Consider the following 21974-nt stretch of genomic DNA (forward strand, 5'->3'; position numbering starts at 1 on the left):
CCTCACAGTAGAATAAATAAACAAATATGAGATGTGGTAGCTAGACAACTTGTAGAGTGACACCACATTAGTAATGATAATAATAATACTCAATAATAATCACCGAGTCTCATTAAATGTCATATATTATGTTAATATATATCTTTTCATTAATCCATCCGTGATATTTTTCAAAATTATATAATAAACACGATACATAACATATAAAGATGATAAATACACCCCACAGTAGAATAAATAAACATAAATATGAGATGAGGTAGCCAGATGACTTGTACGAGTGACGGCAAGAATAACGTTTTCTCTAGTCCAACATAAGAGAAAATGTGTTACTGGGGGTAACTGTAGAAAATTATTCCTTTCATATGCCTTCACTCAGTGTCATTTCTTCTAAAAAATGGTGTTACATGAGAATGGGAGTGTTCCTCCTCATTTATTCTACCGTATCAACATAGAGACAACTTGTACACAATGTAACTTGTACACAAACCAGACGTGTTTGCTTGGTTTGTTTACAAAGCTGGCATTCACCTGGTTTGTTTACATAACTCCACGAGTGTCCTTTCTCATGTACTCATTTGGACTTCTGCGCCAGCCTTCATTGGGTGTGGACATCTCTCTCTCGCCTGAGCATCAGTGACAAATTTTCCCCATTCTCACTGGGACGCTTGTCCTCATCCATTCTGCCCGCCAGGCACTCTACAGGAGGGGCACCTGTTCATCAGCTTACTTTTGGCCAGCTCCTACGGATAATTCTTTATCGGTCTTTGGTGGGAAGCCGGTTACTGAACTCAGGTGGGAGTATGGGCGTCCCGCTCTGCTAGGGTTTGGCAAGAGGGTCGACCGGATCTAATTGGAAACTTCAAGTTTCTATCTCTGTTTATAAAAAGGAACTTTTGTTCCTTTTCTCTCATCGCCCAGCCTTGGGCAACAATTTTTCCTCGTACCATCAAGAAGTCAGGCTCAATACGGCTTATGCTGTCAGCGGCCCTGATAAACCCAACAAAGAAAGAAAGATGTACTCATTCTCTCTCTCTCTCTCTCTCTCTCTCTCTCTCTCTCATTTACTCGTTTTATCTCATTTACTCACCTCTGACCCTACATTAAGACTACAAATATTATAGGGTAAGTAATGAGTGAACTGTATTTGCATTTTATTGCTTTGGGACACTTGAATGTCATAGAATATTATGTGTGGGTGGGTTGGCCTGGTATGGTAGCCTGGCTGGCTACCATCATACCACACTTGATTTTTTACAATAAATACTAGTCATCTCACCCTAGATTAAGACTACAAATATTTTAAGGTAAGTAATGAGTGTACTATATGTGTATTTTACTTTTTTATTGTTTTTTAATGCCTAGTTTTATTGTTAACTTAATGTAAGTTAGTGTAAACTTGTTATCTAGTATTTATATGCATTTATAATTGGAAAAAAAGGTGTTCCGCTCTACGGCGATTTCCGCTTTACGGGGGTAGCCTGGAACCTAACCTGTCGTATAAGTGGGGCCCTACTGTAACTACAATTCTGGGAATAAATGCAAGTTTAATTTTAAAATATAAAATGTCTGAATTGTGTTTTTCCCCATTTTCTCCACTGTTTCAAAGGGTAGTCACAGAAGTACATACACCTACATAAACTTGGCCAACATTAGTGGACGGAGGATCTAGCTGTCTCCCCTTGTGCTATATGACCCATATGAGTTGAGTTTTACAAACAAATAGCAATAATAATATCATGCTTTAACAAAATATTAACAATTTGATTAACCCCTTCACTGCCTCTTATGCAGATCTACATTACTGATGTCAGCATCATGCACGTAGATTTACATTTTAAGCACAGCCCTGAAATATGGTGTGAGCAGTAAATTTTGGCCTAGACATGAAAGAATGGGTTTGTGGCAAGTGTGCACAGTATAGAATAAAAAACTGCCTCATGCAGTGCATAGAATTTTTGAGGGATTTTATTGGCTCTTTTATGACATCAACTGGCAGAATGGAAGATATGCTGTTAAAATAGAGATGATCTTCGTTGGTTTCAGGACCAGAAGTAGCTTCAAATCAGGCTCAAAGTGGAAATATTAGGATGCTGGCGATTTTCCTGAGGAAGGATATTATGAACCCACCAACTAGATGCAGGTTTAATTCTTTTGTGCAAATTTTTTATCCCATATGATTACAATTACTAAAAAGTAACCCAATATGCATTATGCTCAAACAGGTGCTTCTTAAAAGAAATGGCTTTTTGAGAGATGGTGAGTGTATTACATCCCTCAAAGATTTCACTCTCAGTATTTACCCACCTGCCAATATGTCCAGTTTTTGTTATTATCTACCCTGGGGTTCAAGAGAATATCCTCATTGTCCACCCTGAAATTGCCAGCACTCTTTAGCATAATGAAGCCCCAGTTGTATGGTAAAGACCCAGTTATCTGTAGGTACTGTACATATGTAAAAGAGGTTTTGTGTGCAAGGGACTTGGACATACTTCAGGCAAGTGTGAGCATGTCAGATAGGAGTAAGTAAAGATGAATGGTTTTTGGGACTTGACGAGCTGTTGATTGTAAGCATGGTAATATTTTGTGCAGGGATTCAGGAAAACTGATTAGCAGGACTTGAGTCCTGGAGGTGGGACGTACAATGCCTACACTTTAAAGAAGGGGTCTGGGATATTTGCTGTTTGGAGTGACATCTGAACTGTAATATCTGTGTGCCATTGCAAAGACAGTGATTATGTGTGAATGATGATGAAAATGTTTCTTTCTTTTTTGGGTCACCCTGCCTTAGTGGGAGACAGCTAGCATGTTGAAATATAATATAATATAATATAATATATATATATATTATATATATATATTATATATATATATATATATTATATATATATATATATATATTATCTAGGTAGTAGGTTGGTAGACAGCAACCGCCCAGGGAGGTACTACCGTCCTGCCAAGTGAGTGTAAAACGTAAGCCTGTAATTGTTTTACACGATGGTAGGATTGCTGGTGTTTTTTCTGTCTCATAAACATGCAAGGTTTCAGGTACGTCTTGCTACTTCTGCTTACACTTAGGTCACACTACACATACATGTACAAGCATATGTATACACACCCCTCTGGGTTTTCTTCTATACTAGCTCTTGTTCTTGTTTATTTCCTCTTATCTTTTTTTCAACAAGTCCAGGCCGTCTCCCACAGAGGCAGGGTGACCCGGCCGTCTCCCAAAAAAGAAAGAAAATACCCAAAAAGAAAATACTTTCATCATCATTCAACACTTTCACCACACTCGCACATTATCACTGTTTTTGCAGAGGTGCTCAGAATACAACAGTCTAGAAGCATACACATATAAAGATACACAACATATCCCTCCAAACTGCCAATATCCCAAACCCCTCCTTTAAAGTGCAGGCATTGTACTTCCCATTTCCAGGACTCAAGTCCGACTATATGAAAATAACCGGTTTCCCTGAATCCCTTCACTAAATATTACCCTGCTCACACTCCAACAGATCGTCAGGTCCCAAGTACCATTCGTCTCCATTCACTCCTATCTAACACGCTCACGCACACTTGCTGGAAGTCCAACCCCCTTGCCCACAAAACCCCCTTTACCCCCTCTCTCCAACCCTTTCGAGGACGACCCCTACCCCGCCTTCCTTCCCCTATAGATTTATATGCTTTCCATGTCATTCTACTTTGATCCATTCTCTCTAAATGACCAAACCACCTCAACAACCCCTCTTCTGCCCTCTGACTAATACTTTTACTAACTCCACACCTTCTCCTAATTTCCACACTCCGAATTTTCTGCATAATATTTACACCACACATTGCCCTTAAACAGGACATCTCCACTGCCTCCAACCGTCTCCTCGCTGCTGCATTTACCACCCAAGCTTCACACCCATATAAGAGTGTCGGTACTACTATACTTTCATACATTCCCTTCTTTGCCTCCATAGATAACGTTTTTTGACTCCACATATACCTCAACGCACCACTCACCTTTTTTCCCTCATCAATTCTATGATTAACCTCATCCTTCATAAATCCATCCGCAGACACGTCAACTCCCAAGTATCTGAAAACATTCACTTCTTCCATACTCCTCCTCCCCAATTTGATATCCAATTTTTCTTTATCTAAATCATTTGACACCCTCATCACCTTACTCTTTTCTATGTTCACTTTCAACTTTCTACCTTTACACACATTCCCAAACTCATCCACTAACCTTTGCAATTTTTCTTTAGAATCTCCCATAAGCACAGTATCATCAGCAAAAAGCAACTGTGTCATTTCCCATTTTGAATTTGATTCCCCATAATTTAATCCTACCCCTCTCCCAAACACCCTAGCATTTACTTCCTTTACAACCCCATCTATAAATATATTAAACAACCATGGTGACATTACACATCCCTGTCTAAGACCTACTTTTACCGGGAAGTAGTCTCCCTCTCTTCTACACACCCTAACCTGAGCCTCACTATCCTCATAAAAACTCTTTACAGCATTTAATAACTTACCACCTATTCCATATACTTGCAACATCTGCCACATTGCTCCTCTATCCACTCTATCATATGCCTTTTCTAAATCCATAAATGCAATAAAAACTTCCCTATCTTTATCTAAATACTGTTCACATATATGCTTCAATGTAAACACCTGATCTACACATCTCCTACCCACTCTGAAACCTCCTTGCTCATCCGCAATCCTACATTCTGTCTTACCTCTAATTCTTTCAATTACAGGAAGGCCCCGCTTTACGGCGTTTCACTTTACGGCGTTCCGCTAATACGGACATTTCAAATTATGACCAAAACTCACTATACGGCTCCCCCCACCTGACTTTCTAATACGGTCACCGTGCCCCACCCTGTTTGTTTACATTCTCCATGAGCTCAGTAAGCACTAAGTCTCTCCATTTTGTCTGGAAACTCCAAAATTTCAAATGTTTTTAAAAGTTATTTCATATTTTATATATACTCTGATAATTATACTTATGTATACCTGTACCTAAATAAACTTACATACATCGAGTCATTTAAATGTCGTATATTACGTTAATATACACATTTTCATTAATCCATCCATGATATTTTTTTCAAAATTATATAATAAACACGATGCATAACATATAAATAAGATAAATACACCCCCACAGTAGAATAAATAAACATAAATGTGAGATGTGAGCAGACGACTTCCACAAGTGACGCCATAATAACAATAGTCACCGAGTCTCATTAAATGTCGTATATTACGGTAATATACACATTTTCATTAATCCATCCATGATATTTTTTTCAAAATTATATAATAAACACGATGCATAACATATAAATAAGATAAATACACCCCACAGTAGAATAAATAAACATAAATGTGAGATGTGAGCAGACGACTTCCACAAGTGACGCCATAATAACAATAGTCACCAAGTCTCATTAAATGTCGTATATTACGGTAATATACACATTTTCATTAATCCATCCATGATATTTTTTTCAAAATTATATAATAAACACGATGCATAACATATAAATAAGATAAATACACCCCACAGTAGAATAAATAAACATAAATGTGAGATGTGAGCAGACGACTTCCACAAGTGACGCCATAATAACAATAGTCACCGAGTCTCATTAAATGTCGTATATTACGGTAATATACACATTTTCATTAATCCATCCATGATATTTTTTTCAAAATTATATAATAAACACGATACATAACATAAAAAGATGATAAATACACCCCACAATAGAATAAATAAACATAAATATAAGATGTGGGAGCCTGGTTTGTTTACATAACTCTGCGCCTGTTACCTCTCATGTACTCATTCTTTCTCTCTCTCATTTATTCGTTTTATCTCATTTACTTACTCCTGACCCTACATTAAGACTACAAATATTTTAAGGTAAGTAATGAGTGAACTGTATATACATTTTATCGCTCTGGGATGCTTAAATATCATAGAATAGTATGTGTGGGTGGGGTGGCCTGGTGAGGTAGCCTGGCTATTACAATACATACCACACTTGATTTCTTACAATAAATACTACTTGTCTCACCCTAGATTAAGACTATAAATATTTTAAGGTAAGTAATGAGTGCACTATGTGTGTATTGTACTTTTTTATTGTTTTTTGATGCCTGGTTCTATTGCTAACATAATATATGTTAGTGTAAACTTGTTATCTAGTGTTTGTATGCATTTGTAAGTGGAAAAAAAGGGTGTTCCACTTTACGGCGGTTTCCGCTTTACGGCGGTAGCCTGGAACCTAACCCGCCATATAAGTGGGGCCTTCCTGTATAACCCTACCGTACACTTTTCCTGGTATACTCAGTAAGCTTATTCCTCTATAATTTTTACAGTCTCTTTTGTCCCCTTTCCCTTTATATAAAGGGACTATACATGCTCTCTGCCAATCCCTAGGTACCTTCCCCTCTTTCATACATTTATTAAACAAAAGTACCAACCACTCCAACACTATATCCCCCCTGCTTTTAACATTTCTGTCATGATCCCATCAGTTCCAGCTGCTTTACCCCCTTTCATTTTACATAATGCCTCACGTACCTCCCCCACACTTACATTCTGCTCTTCTTCACTCCTAAAAGATGGTATACCTCCCTGACCAGTGCATGAAATTACTGCCCCTGTTTCTTCCTTAACATTTAAAAGTTCCTCAAAATATTCTCGCCATCTACCCAATACCTCCATCTCCCCATCTACTAACTCCCCTACTCTGTTTTTAACTGACAAATCCATATTTTCCCTAGGCTTTCTTAACTTGTTTAACTCACTCCAAAATTTTTTCTTATTTTCATTAAAATTTCTTGACAGTGCCTCTCCCACTCTATCATCTGCTCTCCTTTTGCACTCTCTCACCACTCTCTTTACTTTTCTTTTACTCTCCATATACTCTGCTCTTCTTATAACACTTCTGCTTTGTAAAAACCTCTCATAAGCTACCTTTTTCTCTTTTATCACACCCTTTACTTCATCATTCCACCAATCACTCCTCTTTCCTCCTGCCCCCACCCTCCTATAACCACAAACTTCTGCCCCACATTCTAATACTGCATTTTTAAAACTATTCCAACCCTCTTCAACCCCCCCACTACTCATCTTTGCACTAGCCCACCTTTCTGCCAATAGTCGCTTATATCTCACCCGAACTTCCTCCTCCCTTAGTTTATACACTTTCACCTCCCTCTTACTTGTTGTTGCCACCTTCCTCTTTTCCCATCTACCTCTTACTCTAACTGTAGCTGTTAGGTAAGACACATATGCAACAGTTAGACAACTTTATTCCGAAACGTTTCGCCTACACAGTAGGCTTCTTCAGTCGAATACAGAAAGTAGGCAGGAACAGTAGAGATGTGAAGACGATGTAATCAGTCCATCACCCTTGTAGTCGTAGAATTTGAGGTTGTCAGTCCCTCGGCCTGGAGAAGTTCAGTTCCATAGTCAGGAACTACAGATAGTTCCTGACTATGGAACTGAACTTCTCCAGGCCGAGGGACTGACAACCTCAAATTCTACGACTACAAGGGTGATGGACTGATTACATCGTCTTCACATCTCTACTGTTCCTGCCTACTTTCTGTATTCGACTGAAGAAGCCTACTGTGTAGGCGAAACGTTTCGGAATAAAGTTGTCTAACTGTTGCATATGTGTCTTACCTAACAACCTGTCGGTATTGTATACCATTTTGATGTTCTAACTGTAGCTACAACCAAATAATGATCCGATATATCAGTTGCCCCTCTATAAACATGTACATCCTGGAGCCTACCCATCAACCTTTTATCCACCAATACATAATCTAATAAACTACTTTCATTACGTGCTACATCATACCTTGTATATTTATTTATCCTCTTTTTCATAAAATATGTATTACTTATTACCAAATTTCTTTCTACACATAGCTCAATTAAAGGCTCCCCATTTACATTTACCCCTGGCACCCCAAATTTACCTACTACTCCCTCCATAACATTTTTACCCACTTTAGCATTGAAATCCCCAACCACCATTACTCTCACACTTGATTCAAAACTCCCCACGCATTCACTCAACATTTCCCAAAATCTCTCTCTCTCCTCTACACTTCTCTCTTCTCCAGGTGCATACACGCTTATTATAACCCACTTTTCACATCCAATCTTTATTTTACTCCACATAATCCTTGAATTAATACATTTATAGTCCCTCTTTTCCTGCCATAGCTTATCCTTCAACATTATTGCTACTCCCTTCTTTAGCTCTAACTCTATTTGAAACCCCTGACCTAATCCCATTTATTCCTCTCCACTGAAACTCTCCCACCCCCTTCAGCTTTGTTTCACTTAAAGCCAGGACATCCAGCTTCTTCTCATTCATAACATCCACAATCATCTCTTTCTTATCATCTGCACAACATCCACGCACATTCAGACTTCCCACTTTGACAATTTTCTTCTTCTTATTCTTTTTAGTAATCTTTACAGGAAAAGGGGTTACTAGCCCATTGTTCCCGGCATTTTAGTTGACTTTTACAACACGCATGGCTTACGGAGGAAAGATTCTTATTCCACTTCCCCATGGATATAAAAGGAAAATTAATAAGACCAAGAACTATTAAGATAAAATCAAAGAAAACTCAGATGAGTGTGTATAAATAAATGTGTACATGTATGTGTAGTGTGACCTAAGTAGAAGTAGCAAGACATGCCTGTAATCTTGCATATTTATGAGACAGACAAAAGACATCAGCAATCCTACCATCATGTAAAACAATCAACAAGTCGGTCGTCTCCCACCGAGGCAGGGTGACCCAAAAAAGAAAGAAAATACTTTCATCATCATTCAACACTTTCACCACACTCACACATTATCACTGCTTTTGCAGAGGTGCCCAGAATACAACAGTTTAGAAGCATATACGTATAAAGATACACAACATATCCCTCCAAACTGCCAATATCCCAAACCACTCCTTTAAAGTGCAGGCATTGTACTTCCCATTTCCAGGACTCAAGTCCGACTATATGAAAATAACCGGTTTCCCTGAATCCCTTCACTAAATATTACCCTGCTCACACTCCAACAGATCGTCAGGTCCCAAGTATCATTCTTCTCCATTCACTCCTATCTAACATGCTCATGCACGCTTGCTGGAAGTCCAAGCCCCTCGCCCACAAAACCTCCTTTACCCCCTCTTTCCAACCCTTTCGAGGACGACCCCTACCCCTCTTTCCTTCCCCTATAGATTTATATGCTTTCCATGTCGTTCTACTTTGATCCATTCTCTCTAAATGACCAAACCACCTCAACAACCCCTCTTCTGCCCTCTGAATGCAAATAAAATCATTCATGTGAGTATATACTCATCCATGTACATATGTAACTATTATATAGAATAGCGGTAACACGCTGCTATTATTAATATCCAGCTATGAGGCTGCCATAGCTGATGGACCCTTACTGAAATACTTGATATCCTCAATGTCCTACTGGAGTTTCCAGCTCAGCCTGCCAGATTTCAATACCTTGTCCATATGAGCCTCATCCTGCAAGATGGAATATGGCAGGGGAAACATGAACTTTTGTTCCCACTGAGTAACAACTATATAGAACAGGGTAGCAGTACACTAGTGATGTATATAATTTTAATTAAATTTTTTTTTGTTTTTTTTTTTTCTTCCATTTTAACACGTTTCAAAAATCTATGTGGTCACCTGTTCCCCATGCAGCTGTGGAGATACATGATAGACAATTTCAGGGTTTAGAATATCTGAGAATACATGGCAAATGCAGGGTACAATGGGAGTAAGGTCAATCTGCCTGTCCCATGGGTGATGTTTTTACGGAATAAAAATTGCTTACTTCAAAGCTTACCTTGAATAAATCTAAGAATTTGGTCATACTGTTCCCGCAGCTGTGACTCTCTACAGAGATCAATTTTATTTTGGAGAATAAGGATATGTTTGAGCTTCATGATCTCAATGGCTGCCAAGTGCTCTGAGGTTTGAGGTTGTGGACAAGTCTCATTTGCAGCTGTGAAGAAAACCAATATGAAACATTTTCAGTAGCATATTTCCCTGGAATATTTAATGATAAAACTAACTTCACTTTTGTAAATGTTATTGACAGTATTGTAATGAAGCTTTTCCTATAGTTCATTAGGATTCCTGGATTAATTCATGAGATGAGCAACATTCACGATGAAATTTTATCATACAATTTTATTAATCACTTCTAAACATTTACTTTTAAAAGGTACATCAGGTCTCTAAAAGTGGCAATGATTTACTACCTACCTATTAGTAAGAGGGCAGCATCCATTACAGCTGCACCATTCAACATAGTGGCCATCAAAATGTCATGACCTGGACAATCTACAAAGGAGACATGCCTCACTATCCGAAATCTGTAAATAAACAATATGTAAAATAACAAATGTATGTGCACACGTGTGTGTGTGTGTGTGTGTGTCACACATGCATACGTATGTCTGTACATATAAAACAAATTCAAATATATACTATAATGAACACAAACAGCAAAGAAAACTGATAAACTATATTTTCCAAATAATTTCTGCAATCCATTTAAGACGTAATAAGCTACACATTCAAGAGTAAACCCTATCTTTGACTTGTGACTCAATAGTAAATGATGGACCAAAATATCAAGAGTTTCCTCTTAAATGTGTTAGGTTATTTGTGAACTGTTACAGTTAAAAGTCACTGTTGACATCAACTCAGAAAAGACACTGCAAATAGTACGTGTATGTATTTTATGAACTAATAACCGTAATATCCAAACTGTAAAAACTAGTACAGAAGGAAATTTAAGTGAAGATATACCAAAATACACAGACAGTTTTAAAAGGAATTGGGAATCAATTAAGGAGTGAACCAAATTTTTTTAAGAGAAGCTGCAATATATAAATAAAAATACACTGTGGACTTACTTTCCAGAGCAATTAGACCTAGCACAGGGGAAGGAATCTTCCTTATGAGAGCTGGCAGATATGAAACAAGATGGCCGTGGACACTTTGCATTATCACATTTGTAGATTTTAGCATTGGCATACCCTAGAGGAAAAACAGGTCTGGTAAGTCAATGATCATTATAGTTTTTAACAATATTCTATATCATATATACAACTCATTATTTTTCAAAACATGTATGAAAGATGAGAGATTTTGTGAAAAATTATGAGAATGAATTCCAGTATACTAAACTGTTTGAAAAACTAAGCAAGTCATAGGACTTTCCAGCTCTGCATATAACAGGCTGCCAAACCATAATTATTTATTGCCATTTATAAAAGATTAATCTGACCACAGCACGAATTTTCTAACCTTAGAAAATCTGAGACAAATGATTGGGAAGAATATACAGTAAACCATTCCTGAGTCTTCTTGAATATATGCAGAAGTTCATGATTTATATTAAGAGGACAAGACAGCAGTGTCCTTATTCTAGTCAATAGGTCTTATCAGAAATACACACTTATTACAATTCAAATGACCCTTCAAACTGCCAGACCCTCACCCTTCCTTCAGAATGCAGCAACTGCATTTCCCACCTCTACAAAAATGTGTTTCTGGTAAAGGGTTAATGAGTGCTTCAGGCTAGGCAGTCAAATCTACTTAGTTATTATACATCACAAGAGGATGTGTGTGTAACCAATAGATTCTTCGATGAATTTTCTGATAATTCTTTCAAAAATTCAAAGTACAATACATTCACATATTATATAATGGTTCCATGGATCATGATATCCATGACACAGTTTCAGACAAGACCTTCTAAACTGGAAAGGAAATATTAAAAGAATAAAAACTATAACGAAAAACTTGAGAGTAAAGATGAGTTTGCACGAGTTCCCAAATACTTTGTATGTTCATGAGACAAATACCAGCATTTCTGTCATAGTGGAAAATGCTGAACAGTCTTCCATAACATACTCATTATGAACAGTCATATCTTCCTGGGTAAACATAAGCAAAATTCTCATATGTCTACTTAAAGGTGTATTCAGCTACAAACAGGCTAAAGCAGGTTGGAGGCTCAAGTATGTATCAAAACATTAAGCCCAACTACATATAATTCTTACATAAAGGTAATTTTTTTCTTGCCAAACTTGATTAGGCTCTTTAACAAATTAACCATTTGACTGTCGCAAGCCCCTTTCTGAAACTGTCATTCTATGTCGCAAAAGTTTCGATAAAAAAGAAAAAAATTATTTTTTCTTATGAAATGGTAGAGAATCTTTTCCCAATGGTAATGACACCAAAAGTACAAAATTTGGTTGAAAACTCACAGAATTATGCTCTCGCAAAGTTAGCACTCTCAGCGACATATACGCATCGGCAATTTCACCGACTTTGAGCCCTGTTTTTGGCCAATTCCTTGTTCCAGTTGACCAAACTCATAGCTATTTCTTTAGAACTCCATTTTTTCTATCAGTTGAGTACAAGAAACCGCTCATTTACTGATTTGAACTGCACAATAAAGTGGTCAGAAATTGGCAATTTGGCCAATTTCACGCAAATTAAAAAAGATGCCAATTTCAAAATAGGGTCCAGAATAAACAATGTAGACATTCTTGGCACTAAAATAACATATCCTCTGTTCATTAGTCATGTCTCTAAGCCCCTCTTATATTACTATTGCTTTCTATTTTGATTTTTTATTCATACACAGAGAGTAGTCGTCAACAGAGTAAAGTCCGAGGCAGCTACGGTGAAAAGCTCTGTTCCACAAGGCACAGTACTAGCTCCCATCTTGTTCCTCATCCTCATATCCGACATAGACAAGGATGTCAGCCACAGCACCGTGTCTTCCTTTGCAGATGACACCCGAATCTGCATGACAGTGTCTTCCATTGCAGACACTGCAAGGCTCCAGGCGGACATCAACCAAATCTTTCAGTGGGCTGCAGAAAACAATATGAAGTTCAACGATGAGAAATTTCAATTACTCAGATATGGTAAACATGAGGAAATTAAATCTTCATCAGAGTACAAAACAAATTCTGGCCATGAAATAGAGCGAAACACCAACCTCAAAGACCTGGGAGTGATTATGTCGGAGGATCTCACCTTCAAGGACCATAACATTGTATCAATCGCATCTGCTAGAAAAATGACAGGATGGATAATGAGAACCTTCAAAACTAGGGAGGCCAAGCCCATGATGACACTCTTCAGGTCACTTGTTCTATCTAGGCTGGAATATTGCTGCACTCTAACAGCACCTTTCAAGGCAGGTGAAATTGCCGACCTAGAAAATGTACAGAGAACTTTCACGGCGCGCATAACGGAGATAAAACACCTCAATTACTGGGAGCGCTTGAGGTTTCTAAACCTGTATTCCCTGGAACGCAGGAGGGAGAGATACATGATTATATACACCTGGAAAATCCTAGAGGGACTAGTACCGAACTTGCACACGAAAATCACTCACTACGAAAGCAAAAGACTTGGCAGACGATGCACCATCCCCCCAATGAAAAGCAGGGGTGTCACTAGCACGTTAAGAGACCATACAATAAGTGTCAGGGGCCCGAGACTGTTCAACTGCCTCCCAGCACACATAAGGGGGATTACCAACAGACCCCTGGCAGTCTTCAAGCTGGCACTGGACAAGCACCTAAAGTCAGTTCCTGATCAGCCGGGCTGTGGCTCGTACGTTGGTTTGCGTGCAGCCAGCAGCAACAGCCTGGTTGATCAGGCGCTGATCCACCAGGAGGCCTGGTCACAGACCGGGCCGCGGGGGCGTTGACCCCCGAAACTCTCTCCAGGTAAACTCCAGGCAATACAAAAAATACAAAAATTACTGTTATGCAGACTACTGCATTATTGTAAAAATGGTATAAACAATATCAATGCACTAGTGAAAGAATATTAGACTCCCCAGTTGACATGTATTGGACGTGTGGTGTAATTTGCTTACTCCTGAATATTGAAAATCGAACATTTCTGCTACTTGGAGCTCAATTTCAAGTTTGTTTTCATCGTGAAAGTAATGAAAATCATCTCTATTTCTGTAATATGTTTTCCATTTTATTACCTGAGACCATGAAAACTAGAATACAACGATAAATACTATACAAAAATACACCTCAAATTCGGCGTTTTAATCCAAAAAAATGTTCAGTTTTTTTTCTCATTATGCACTGCATGCTGCAGGATTTTTTTTATGTGGTACACACTGACCACACAGACCCATTCTCTCACATGTGGGCCTACCAGCTTTCTCCTGCTTGATTGGAAGCCGCTAGAATTTACGCGTATAAATACGTCAGAAACAGTGGAGCATAAGACGTATATATATACAACGTAAACAGTCAAAGGGTTAATTAGACCTAGCCTAATGTTATCTGAAATACAATGAACAATGTACGAGTTTTTTAGAATTTTAAAAGTTGAAAAATTGAAATTGAAAGAACCTTGTAGGAAGTAGCTCCTCAATTAGGTACATTCAATATAACCTAATTATGAAATAAAGCCTCAGCATTTACTGACACATGAAGGCTGAATGTCTTAGGCATAAATAAAACATCTATAAACCCTCCTCTCAAACTCCTCCTTGATAACTATAACAGAGCAGACAGCCATAATACAAGATGCAAACCACTCTTCAATATCCCACGTGTACATCTCTCCCTATACAAAAATGATATGCATATAAAGGGCCCGAAGATCTGGAATTCATTGCCAGAAAACGCTAAAGGACCCCTGCCTGCAAATCAATTTAAGGCCCTACTTAGAAATCACCTCATCATCCAAAATTAATGAGAAACACTTTACTTAATACCTACCAGTTACTCAAAAGCTACTCAAAAAAAAAAATCTAAATAATTTAAGGCTGCTCTACTATTTGATAATTTACCTCAAACTTAAAACTGTTTCAATTTCATTATTGTATATTGTTGATGACTGCTCAACCATTTACTCATAACTGCAAACTTATAAGTGCTCCAATCTTATTGCTTAAGATGTACTAAATTGTAATACTTCATATTTGAACTGTTTTAACTTGTTCTAAATTGTAATACTGTACTTTTTATAAACTATATCAAAACTGTACTTATTCTATACTGAACTGCTCCATTAGACTTATTATAGCATTAACTAATAGAATACTCCATCCTCTTGTACTCACTGTAACTCATCTAATGACCATATGAAGTTATTGCCTTATTTTTTTTATTATCACACTGGCCGATTCCCACCAAGGCAGGGTGGCCCAAAAAAGAAAAACTTTCACCATCATTCACTCCATCACTGTCTTGCCAGAAGGGTGCTTTACACTCCAGTTTTTAAACTGCAACATTTACACCCCTCCTTCAGAGTGCAGACACTGTACTTCCCATCTCCAGGACTCAAGTCCGACCTGCCGGTTTCCCTGAACCCCTTCATAAATGTTACTTTGCTCACACTCCAACAGCACGTCAAGTATTAAAAACCATTTGTCTCCATTCACTCCTATCAAACACGCTCACGCATGCCTGCTGGAAGTCCAAGCCCCTCGCACACAAAACCTCCTTTACCCCCTCCCTCCAACCTTTCCTAGGCCGACCCCTACCCCGCCTTCCTTCCACTACAGACTGATACACTCTTGAAGTCATTCTGTTTCGCTCCATTCTCTCTACATGTCCGAACCACCTCAACAACCCTTCCTCAGCCCTCTGGACAACAGTTTTGGTAATCCCGCACCTCCTCCTAACTTCCAAACTACGAATTCTCTGCATTATATTCACACCACACATTGCCCTCAGACATGACATCTCCACTGCCTCCAGCCTTCTCCTCGCTGCAACATTCATCACCCATGCTTCACACCCATATAAGAGCGTTGGTAAAACTATACTCTCATACATTCCCCTCTTTGCCTCCAAGGACAAAGTTCTTTGTCTTCACAGACTCCTAAGTGCACCACTCACCCTTTTCCCCTCATCAATTCTATGATTCACTTCATCTTTCATAGACCCATCCGCTGACACGTCCACTCCCAAATATCTGAATACATTCACCTCCTCCATACTCTCTCCCTCCAATCTGATATCCAATCTTTCATCACCTAATCTTTTTATCCTCATAACCTTACTCTTTCCTGTATTCACCTTTAATTTTCTTCTTTTGCACACCCTACCAAATTCATCCACCAATCTCTGCAACTTCTCTTCAGAATCTCCCAAGAGCACAGTGTCATCAGCAAAGAGCAACTGTGACAACTCCCACTTTATGTGTGATTCTTTATCTTTTAACTCCACGCCTCTTGCCAAGACCCTCGCATTCACTTCTCTTACAACCCCATCTATAAATATATTAAACAACCACGGTGACATCACACATCCTTGTCTAAGGCCTACTTTTACTGGGAAATAATTTCCCTCTTTCCTACATACTCTAACTTGAGCCTCACTATCCTCGTAAAAACTCTTCACTGCTTTCAGTAACCTACCTCCTACACCATACACCTGCAACATCTGCCACATTGCCCCCCTATCCACCCTGTCATACGCCTTTTCCAAATCCATAAATGCCACAAAGACCTCTTTAGCCTTATCTAAATACTGTTCACTTATATGTTTCACTGTAAACACCTGGTCCACACACCCCCTACCTTTCCTAAAGCCTCCTTGTTCATCTGCTATCCTATTCTCCGTCTTACTCTTAATTCTTTCAATAACAACTCTACCATACACTTTACCAGGTATACTCAACAGACTTATCCCCCTATAATTTTTGCACTCTCTTTTATCCCCTTTGCCTTTATACAAAGGAACTATGCATGCTCTCTGCCAATCCCTAGGTACCTTACCCTCTTCCATACATTTATTAAATAATTGCACCAACCACTCCAAAACTATATCCCCACCTGCTTTTAACATTTCTATCTTTATCCCATCAATCCCGGCTGCCTTACCCCCTTTCATTTTACCTACTGCCTCACGAACTTCCTCCACACTCACAACTGGCTCTTCCTCACTCCTGCAAGATGTTATTCCTCCTTGCCCTATACACGAAATCACAGCTTCCCTATCTTCATCAACATTTAACAATTCCTCAAAATATTCCCTCCATCTTCCCAATACCTCTAACTCTCCATTTAATAACTCTCCTCTCCTATTTTTAACTGACAAATCCATTTGTTCTCTAGGCTTCCTTAACTTGTTAATCTCACTCCAAAACTTTTTTTTTATTTTCAACAAAATTTGTTGATAACATCTCACCCACTCTCTCATTTGCTCTCTTTTTACATTGCTTCACCACTCTCTTAACCTCTCTCTTTTTCTCCATATACTCTTCCCTCCTTGCATCACTTCTACTTTGTAAAAACTTCTCATATGCTAACTTTTTCTCCCTTACTACTCTCTTTACATCATCATTCCACCAATCGCTCCTCTTCCCTCCCGCACCCACTTTCCTGTAACCACAAACTTCTGCTGAACACTCTAACACTACATTTTTAAACCTACCCCATACCTCTTCGACCCCATTGCCTATGCTCTCATTTGCCCATCTATCCTCCAATAGCTGTTTATATCTTACCCTAACTGCCTCCTCTTTTAGTTTATAAACCTTCACCTCTCTCTTCCCTGATGCTTCTATTCTCCTTGTATCCCATCTACCTTTTACTCTCAGTGTAGCTACAACTAGAAAGTGATCTGATATATCTGTGGCCCCTCTATAAACATGTACATCCTGAAGTCTACTCAACAGTCTTTTATCTACCAATACATAATCCAACAAACTACTGTCATTTCGCCCTACATCATATCTTGTATACTTATTTATCCTCTTTTTCTTAAAATATGTATTACCTATAACTAAACCCCTTTCTATACAAAGTTCAATCAAAGGGCTCCCATTATCATTTACACCTGGCACCCCAAACTTACCTACCACACCCTCTCTAAAAGTTTCTCCTACTTTAGCATTCAGGTCCCCTACCACAACTACTCTCTCACTTGGTTCAAAGGCTCCTATACATTCACTTATCATCTCCCAAAATCTCTCTCTCTCCTCTACATTCCTCTCTTCTCCAGGTGCATACACGCTTATTATGATCCACTTTTCGCATCCAACCTTTACTTTAATCCACATAATTCTTGAATTTACACATTCATATTCTCTTTTCTCCTTCCATAACTGATCATTTAACATTACTGTTACCCCTTCCTTTGCTCTAACTCTCTCAGATACTCCAGATTTAATCCCATTTATTTCCCCCCACTGAAACTCCCCTACCCCCTTCAGCTTTGTTTCGCTTAGGGCCAGGACATCCAACTTCTTTTCATTCATAACATCAGCAATCATCTGTTTCTTGTCATCCGCACTACATCCACGCACATTTAAGCATCCCAGTTTTATAAAGTTTTTCTTCTTCTCTTTTTTAGTAAATGTCTACAGGAGAAGGGGTTACTAGCCCATTGCTCCCGGCATTTTAGTCGCCTCATACGACACGCATGGCTTACGGAGGAAAGATTCTTTTCCACTTCCCCATGGACAATAGAAGAAATAAAGAAGAACAAGAGCTATTGCCTTATTAGTCTTAATTATAAGTTTGCCCGAAATGCTCTGCATACAAAGGGGCTTTTGGCATGTACACCCAACTATTATATTCCTTTGTACAACCATGCTGCTGCTTCATCATCGTCGTCATCGTCATCAGCGCCATCATCATAGTCATCATCATCATTGCCGTCATCATCGTCATCGTCATCATCGTCATCATCATCATCGTCATCATCGTCGTCGTCATCGTCGTCGTCATCGTCGTCGTCGTCGTCATCGTCGTCGTCATCGTCATCGTCGTCGTCATCGTCATCGTCGTCGTCATCGTCGTCATCGTCATCATCGTCATCATCGTCGTCGTTGTCGTCGTCATCGTCGTCGTCATCGTCATCGTCATCATCGTCATCATCATCATCGTCATCGTCGTCATCGTCATCATCATCGTCATCATCGTCATCGTCATCATCGTCATCATCATCGTCGTCATCGTCGTCATCATCGTCATCATCGTCATCATCATCATCATCGTCATCATCATCATCGTCAAATATAATAAAACCGAGAACCTAAACAGTTACATAACAAGACATAAAAAGCTTGAATTTTGGAACCTGTGTACCAGCTATATGTATACTACTAGGCTAGTTCTGAACATTAGAAAATCTTACCTAATTTGATAGTAATGTTCCTTTCTAACTCATTCTTGAATCTGACAGTCTGCACTCCTGATATTGCCTTAACTACTGTTGACTTGCCATGAGCCACATGACCTATGGTGCCAATGTTGATGGTTGCCTGCCGACTGATCACCTCATGTGAAAGTGCTGTTAATTTGCTTATATCCTGTTAATGCAAGGAAGTGTATTAATAAACAATTCCATTTTTAAACCAAACAGCCACTAATTTCTATGTAACAACCCTTACACCTAAATTAGAAAAATGTTTAATAACATTATATAAATGGCATTCCACACTACACAATATTTGTCTGGGTCGAATATACAATTGTCTTCCCTACCACACAATAAAACAAGGTTGGAAGCATCTGTATAAAATTTCAGCTCAAAATAGCAAATGAAGTACTGAGCCAAGAACTTGTGTTAGTTTTAGTTACTGATTCTTTTTGGTCCACTGCATACTATGTGAATGAAAAATTACTTACTGTACAGTATATCAGATAATTTCTGAAGCTTGGTAGTGACCATATCCAAAGATACTGACCATCATAAAATTTTTGGTTTTAAAGACTATTTCTTGGTATCATTTGATAGACAAAGAGACATACTTGTGAAACAGACTGGAAGGAGCATGAAACATGCTTCAAAGTTAACTTATGTCAGGTTATTTTAGGTTGGATTAAGAGGTTTTGTTTGATTAGATTAAGTTTCTTACCATTTGCACAACAATTACAGCAATTACAGTGGACCCTCGGTTATCGTAATTAATTCGTTCCTGAGACTAAACCCGAATCTGACAATTTCCGAATTCATTTTCCCCATAAGAAATAATGTAAATCCAATTAATCCATTCCATACACCCAAAAGTATTAACAAATATTTTTTTTTTACATGAAATATACATTTACCTACACAAAACAATGAGACATGCAGAATAAAGCAATAATAAAATGACGCTTACCTTTATTGAAGACCTGTTGATGCATGGATGACAGGAGAAGGGGAGAGGATGGAGGAGTTACTATTGTTTGGAAGGGAAATCCCCTTCCACAAAGACTTCAGGTACCAAGTCCTTTTCTGGGGTTACTTCCCTTCTTTGTTTTTAATGCCACTAGGACCAGCTTGAGAGTCACTGAACCCCTGTTGCTCAAAAAAAAGTGTTCCAGAGGTCTGTTTCTGGGGTATGTTAGGAATTGTGGTGACGGCAGAGGTGTGTTGGGAGACAGAACAAGATAGCCCTTCAATGACACTATTAACTCTATGGCTTATTTATCTAGTACAATTCATCTAATATGACAATAACAATATTAATAACATAGAAACATGATACATACTCTAGAATGAATAAAATATGTTATGTATGTGGCGAGTGATGGTGTGTTGATGTTGTTGGGTGTATAAGGGCCACTGAAAGATTAGCCTTACATGGCGGTGGTGAAGGCAGCAGCAAGAGGCAGCAGCGTTTTCAGTAGCCCTATATACCTCCAACAATACTGGAAGAGTCAGTTTCGTGCTGTCCTTTTCCTATCAATTAATCGCTTAACTTACTTGCTATACTGTTAATGCTACACTTTATTGCTGGCTGGCACTATAGCCTTTATCAACTCCTTCTGTTTTAGTATCGTACATATTGCAGAATCACTGAAGACAGCACATTCTCCCCTCTCTCTCAGTCCTTTACCAAAGGGCAGGCTGGCACTAGGAACTTCCTTGGGGCCCATGGTGTTTTATTTAGCAGTTGCAAGCACTAAAAAGAATGGAATAATACAAAATTTATTGTATGAACACGTGGGATCATGCTCACTGGCTGATAAACAATGGCACACCGAGTGTCGGGCCGCTGTTGCCATGTGGACGCGTTGGGGACGAATGACTATTACCGAGCTCAATGACGATCACCAAGCCAATATTTTGATAAAAAAAAGTTACTACACATACCATCCGACTTACTACCTGCTCGACTTACGACCACTCGACTTACGACCGTGTCTTTTATGCCAAATTTCTGGGAAATAAACAACTATTTGTGTTGTACACAGTGTTTATCCTAAACCTTACAGTATAAAATACAATGCTAACAACATAAAAAGTAAAGTAAAAAATGAAATACCAAAATAAAACAATAAAATAAAGTCATTACAAAAATGTTTTGCTGATATTCAGTAGTAAAGTTCGACTTACAACCATTTCGACTTACGAACGGTTTCTCGGAACCGAACTCGGTCGTAAGTCGGATGGTAGGTGTATTTCCAAATATTACAAAATCCGACGACTACGAAATCTAGGGGTCCACTGTACATACACAGTAGAACTCCCATATGCACAGATTTGATTTCCGCAGTTTCAGCTATCCATGGCTTACAGTGGCCTGAAAATAACCCATAATTTTGCTTAATAATGTTCCAAAACACAGTAGTAGTGATGTTGGCAGTTCTTCAAAGCCTAAGAGAAATTGTGAAGTGCTTCCCACCTGGAGTTTACCTGGAGAGAGTTCCAGGGGTCAACGCCCCCGCGGCCCGGTCTGTGACCAGGCCTCCTGGTGGATCAGAGCCTGATCAACCAGGCTGTTGCTGCTGGCTGCACGCAAACCAACGTACGAGCCACAGCCCGGCTGATCAGGAACTGACTTTAGGTGCTTGTCCAGTGCCAGCTTGAAGACTGCCAGGGGTCTGTTGGTAATCCCCCTTATGTGTGCTGGGAGGCAGTTGAACAGTCTCGGGCCCCTGACACTTATTGTA

General features: G+C 38.9%; 1 protein-coding gene across 1 annotated transcript in view; it reads right to left on the bottom strand.

Annotated features, from left to right (window-relative positions):
- eIF2gamma (eukaryotic translation initiation factor 2 subunit gamma) overlaps positions 1–21974 on the bottom strand; it is a 40981-nt gene that overhangs the window by 16005 nt on the left and 3002 nt on the right. The window contains exons 2-5 of the mRNA XM_053791976.2: positions 19228–19402; positions 10996–11119; positions 10340–10449; positions 9918–10076 (exon numbers count right to left, since the gene is read on the bottom strand). Coding sequence (XP_053647951.1) covers positions 9918–10076; positions 10340–10449; positions 10996–11119; positions 19228–19402 — 568 coding nt within the window. The remainder of the gene's footprint in view (positions 1–9917; positions 10077–10339; positions 10450–10995; positions 11120–19227; positions 19403–21974) is intronic.

Source organism: Cherax quadricarinatus, chromosome 61, assembly GCF_038502225.1.
Source record: "Cherax quadricarinatus isolate ZL_2023a chromosome 61, ASM3850222v1, whole genome shotgun sequence".
NCBI lineage: Eukaryota > Metazoa > Arthropoda > Malacostraca > Decapoda > Parastacidae > Cherax > Cherax quadricarinatus.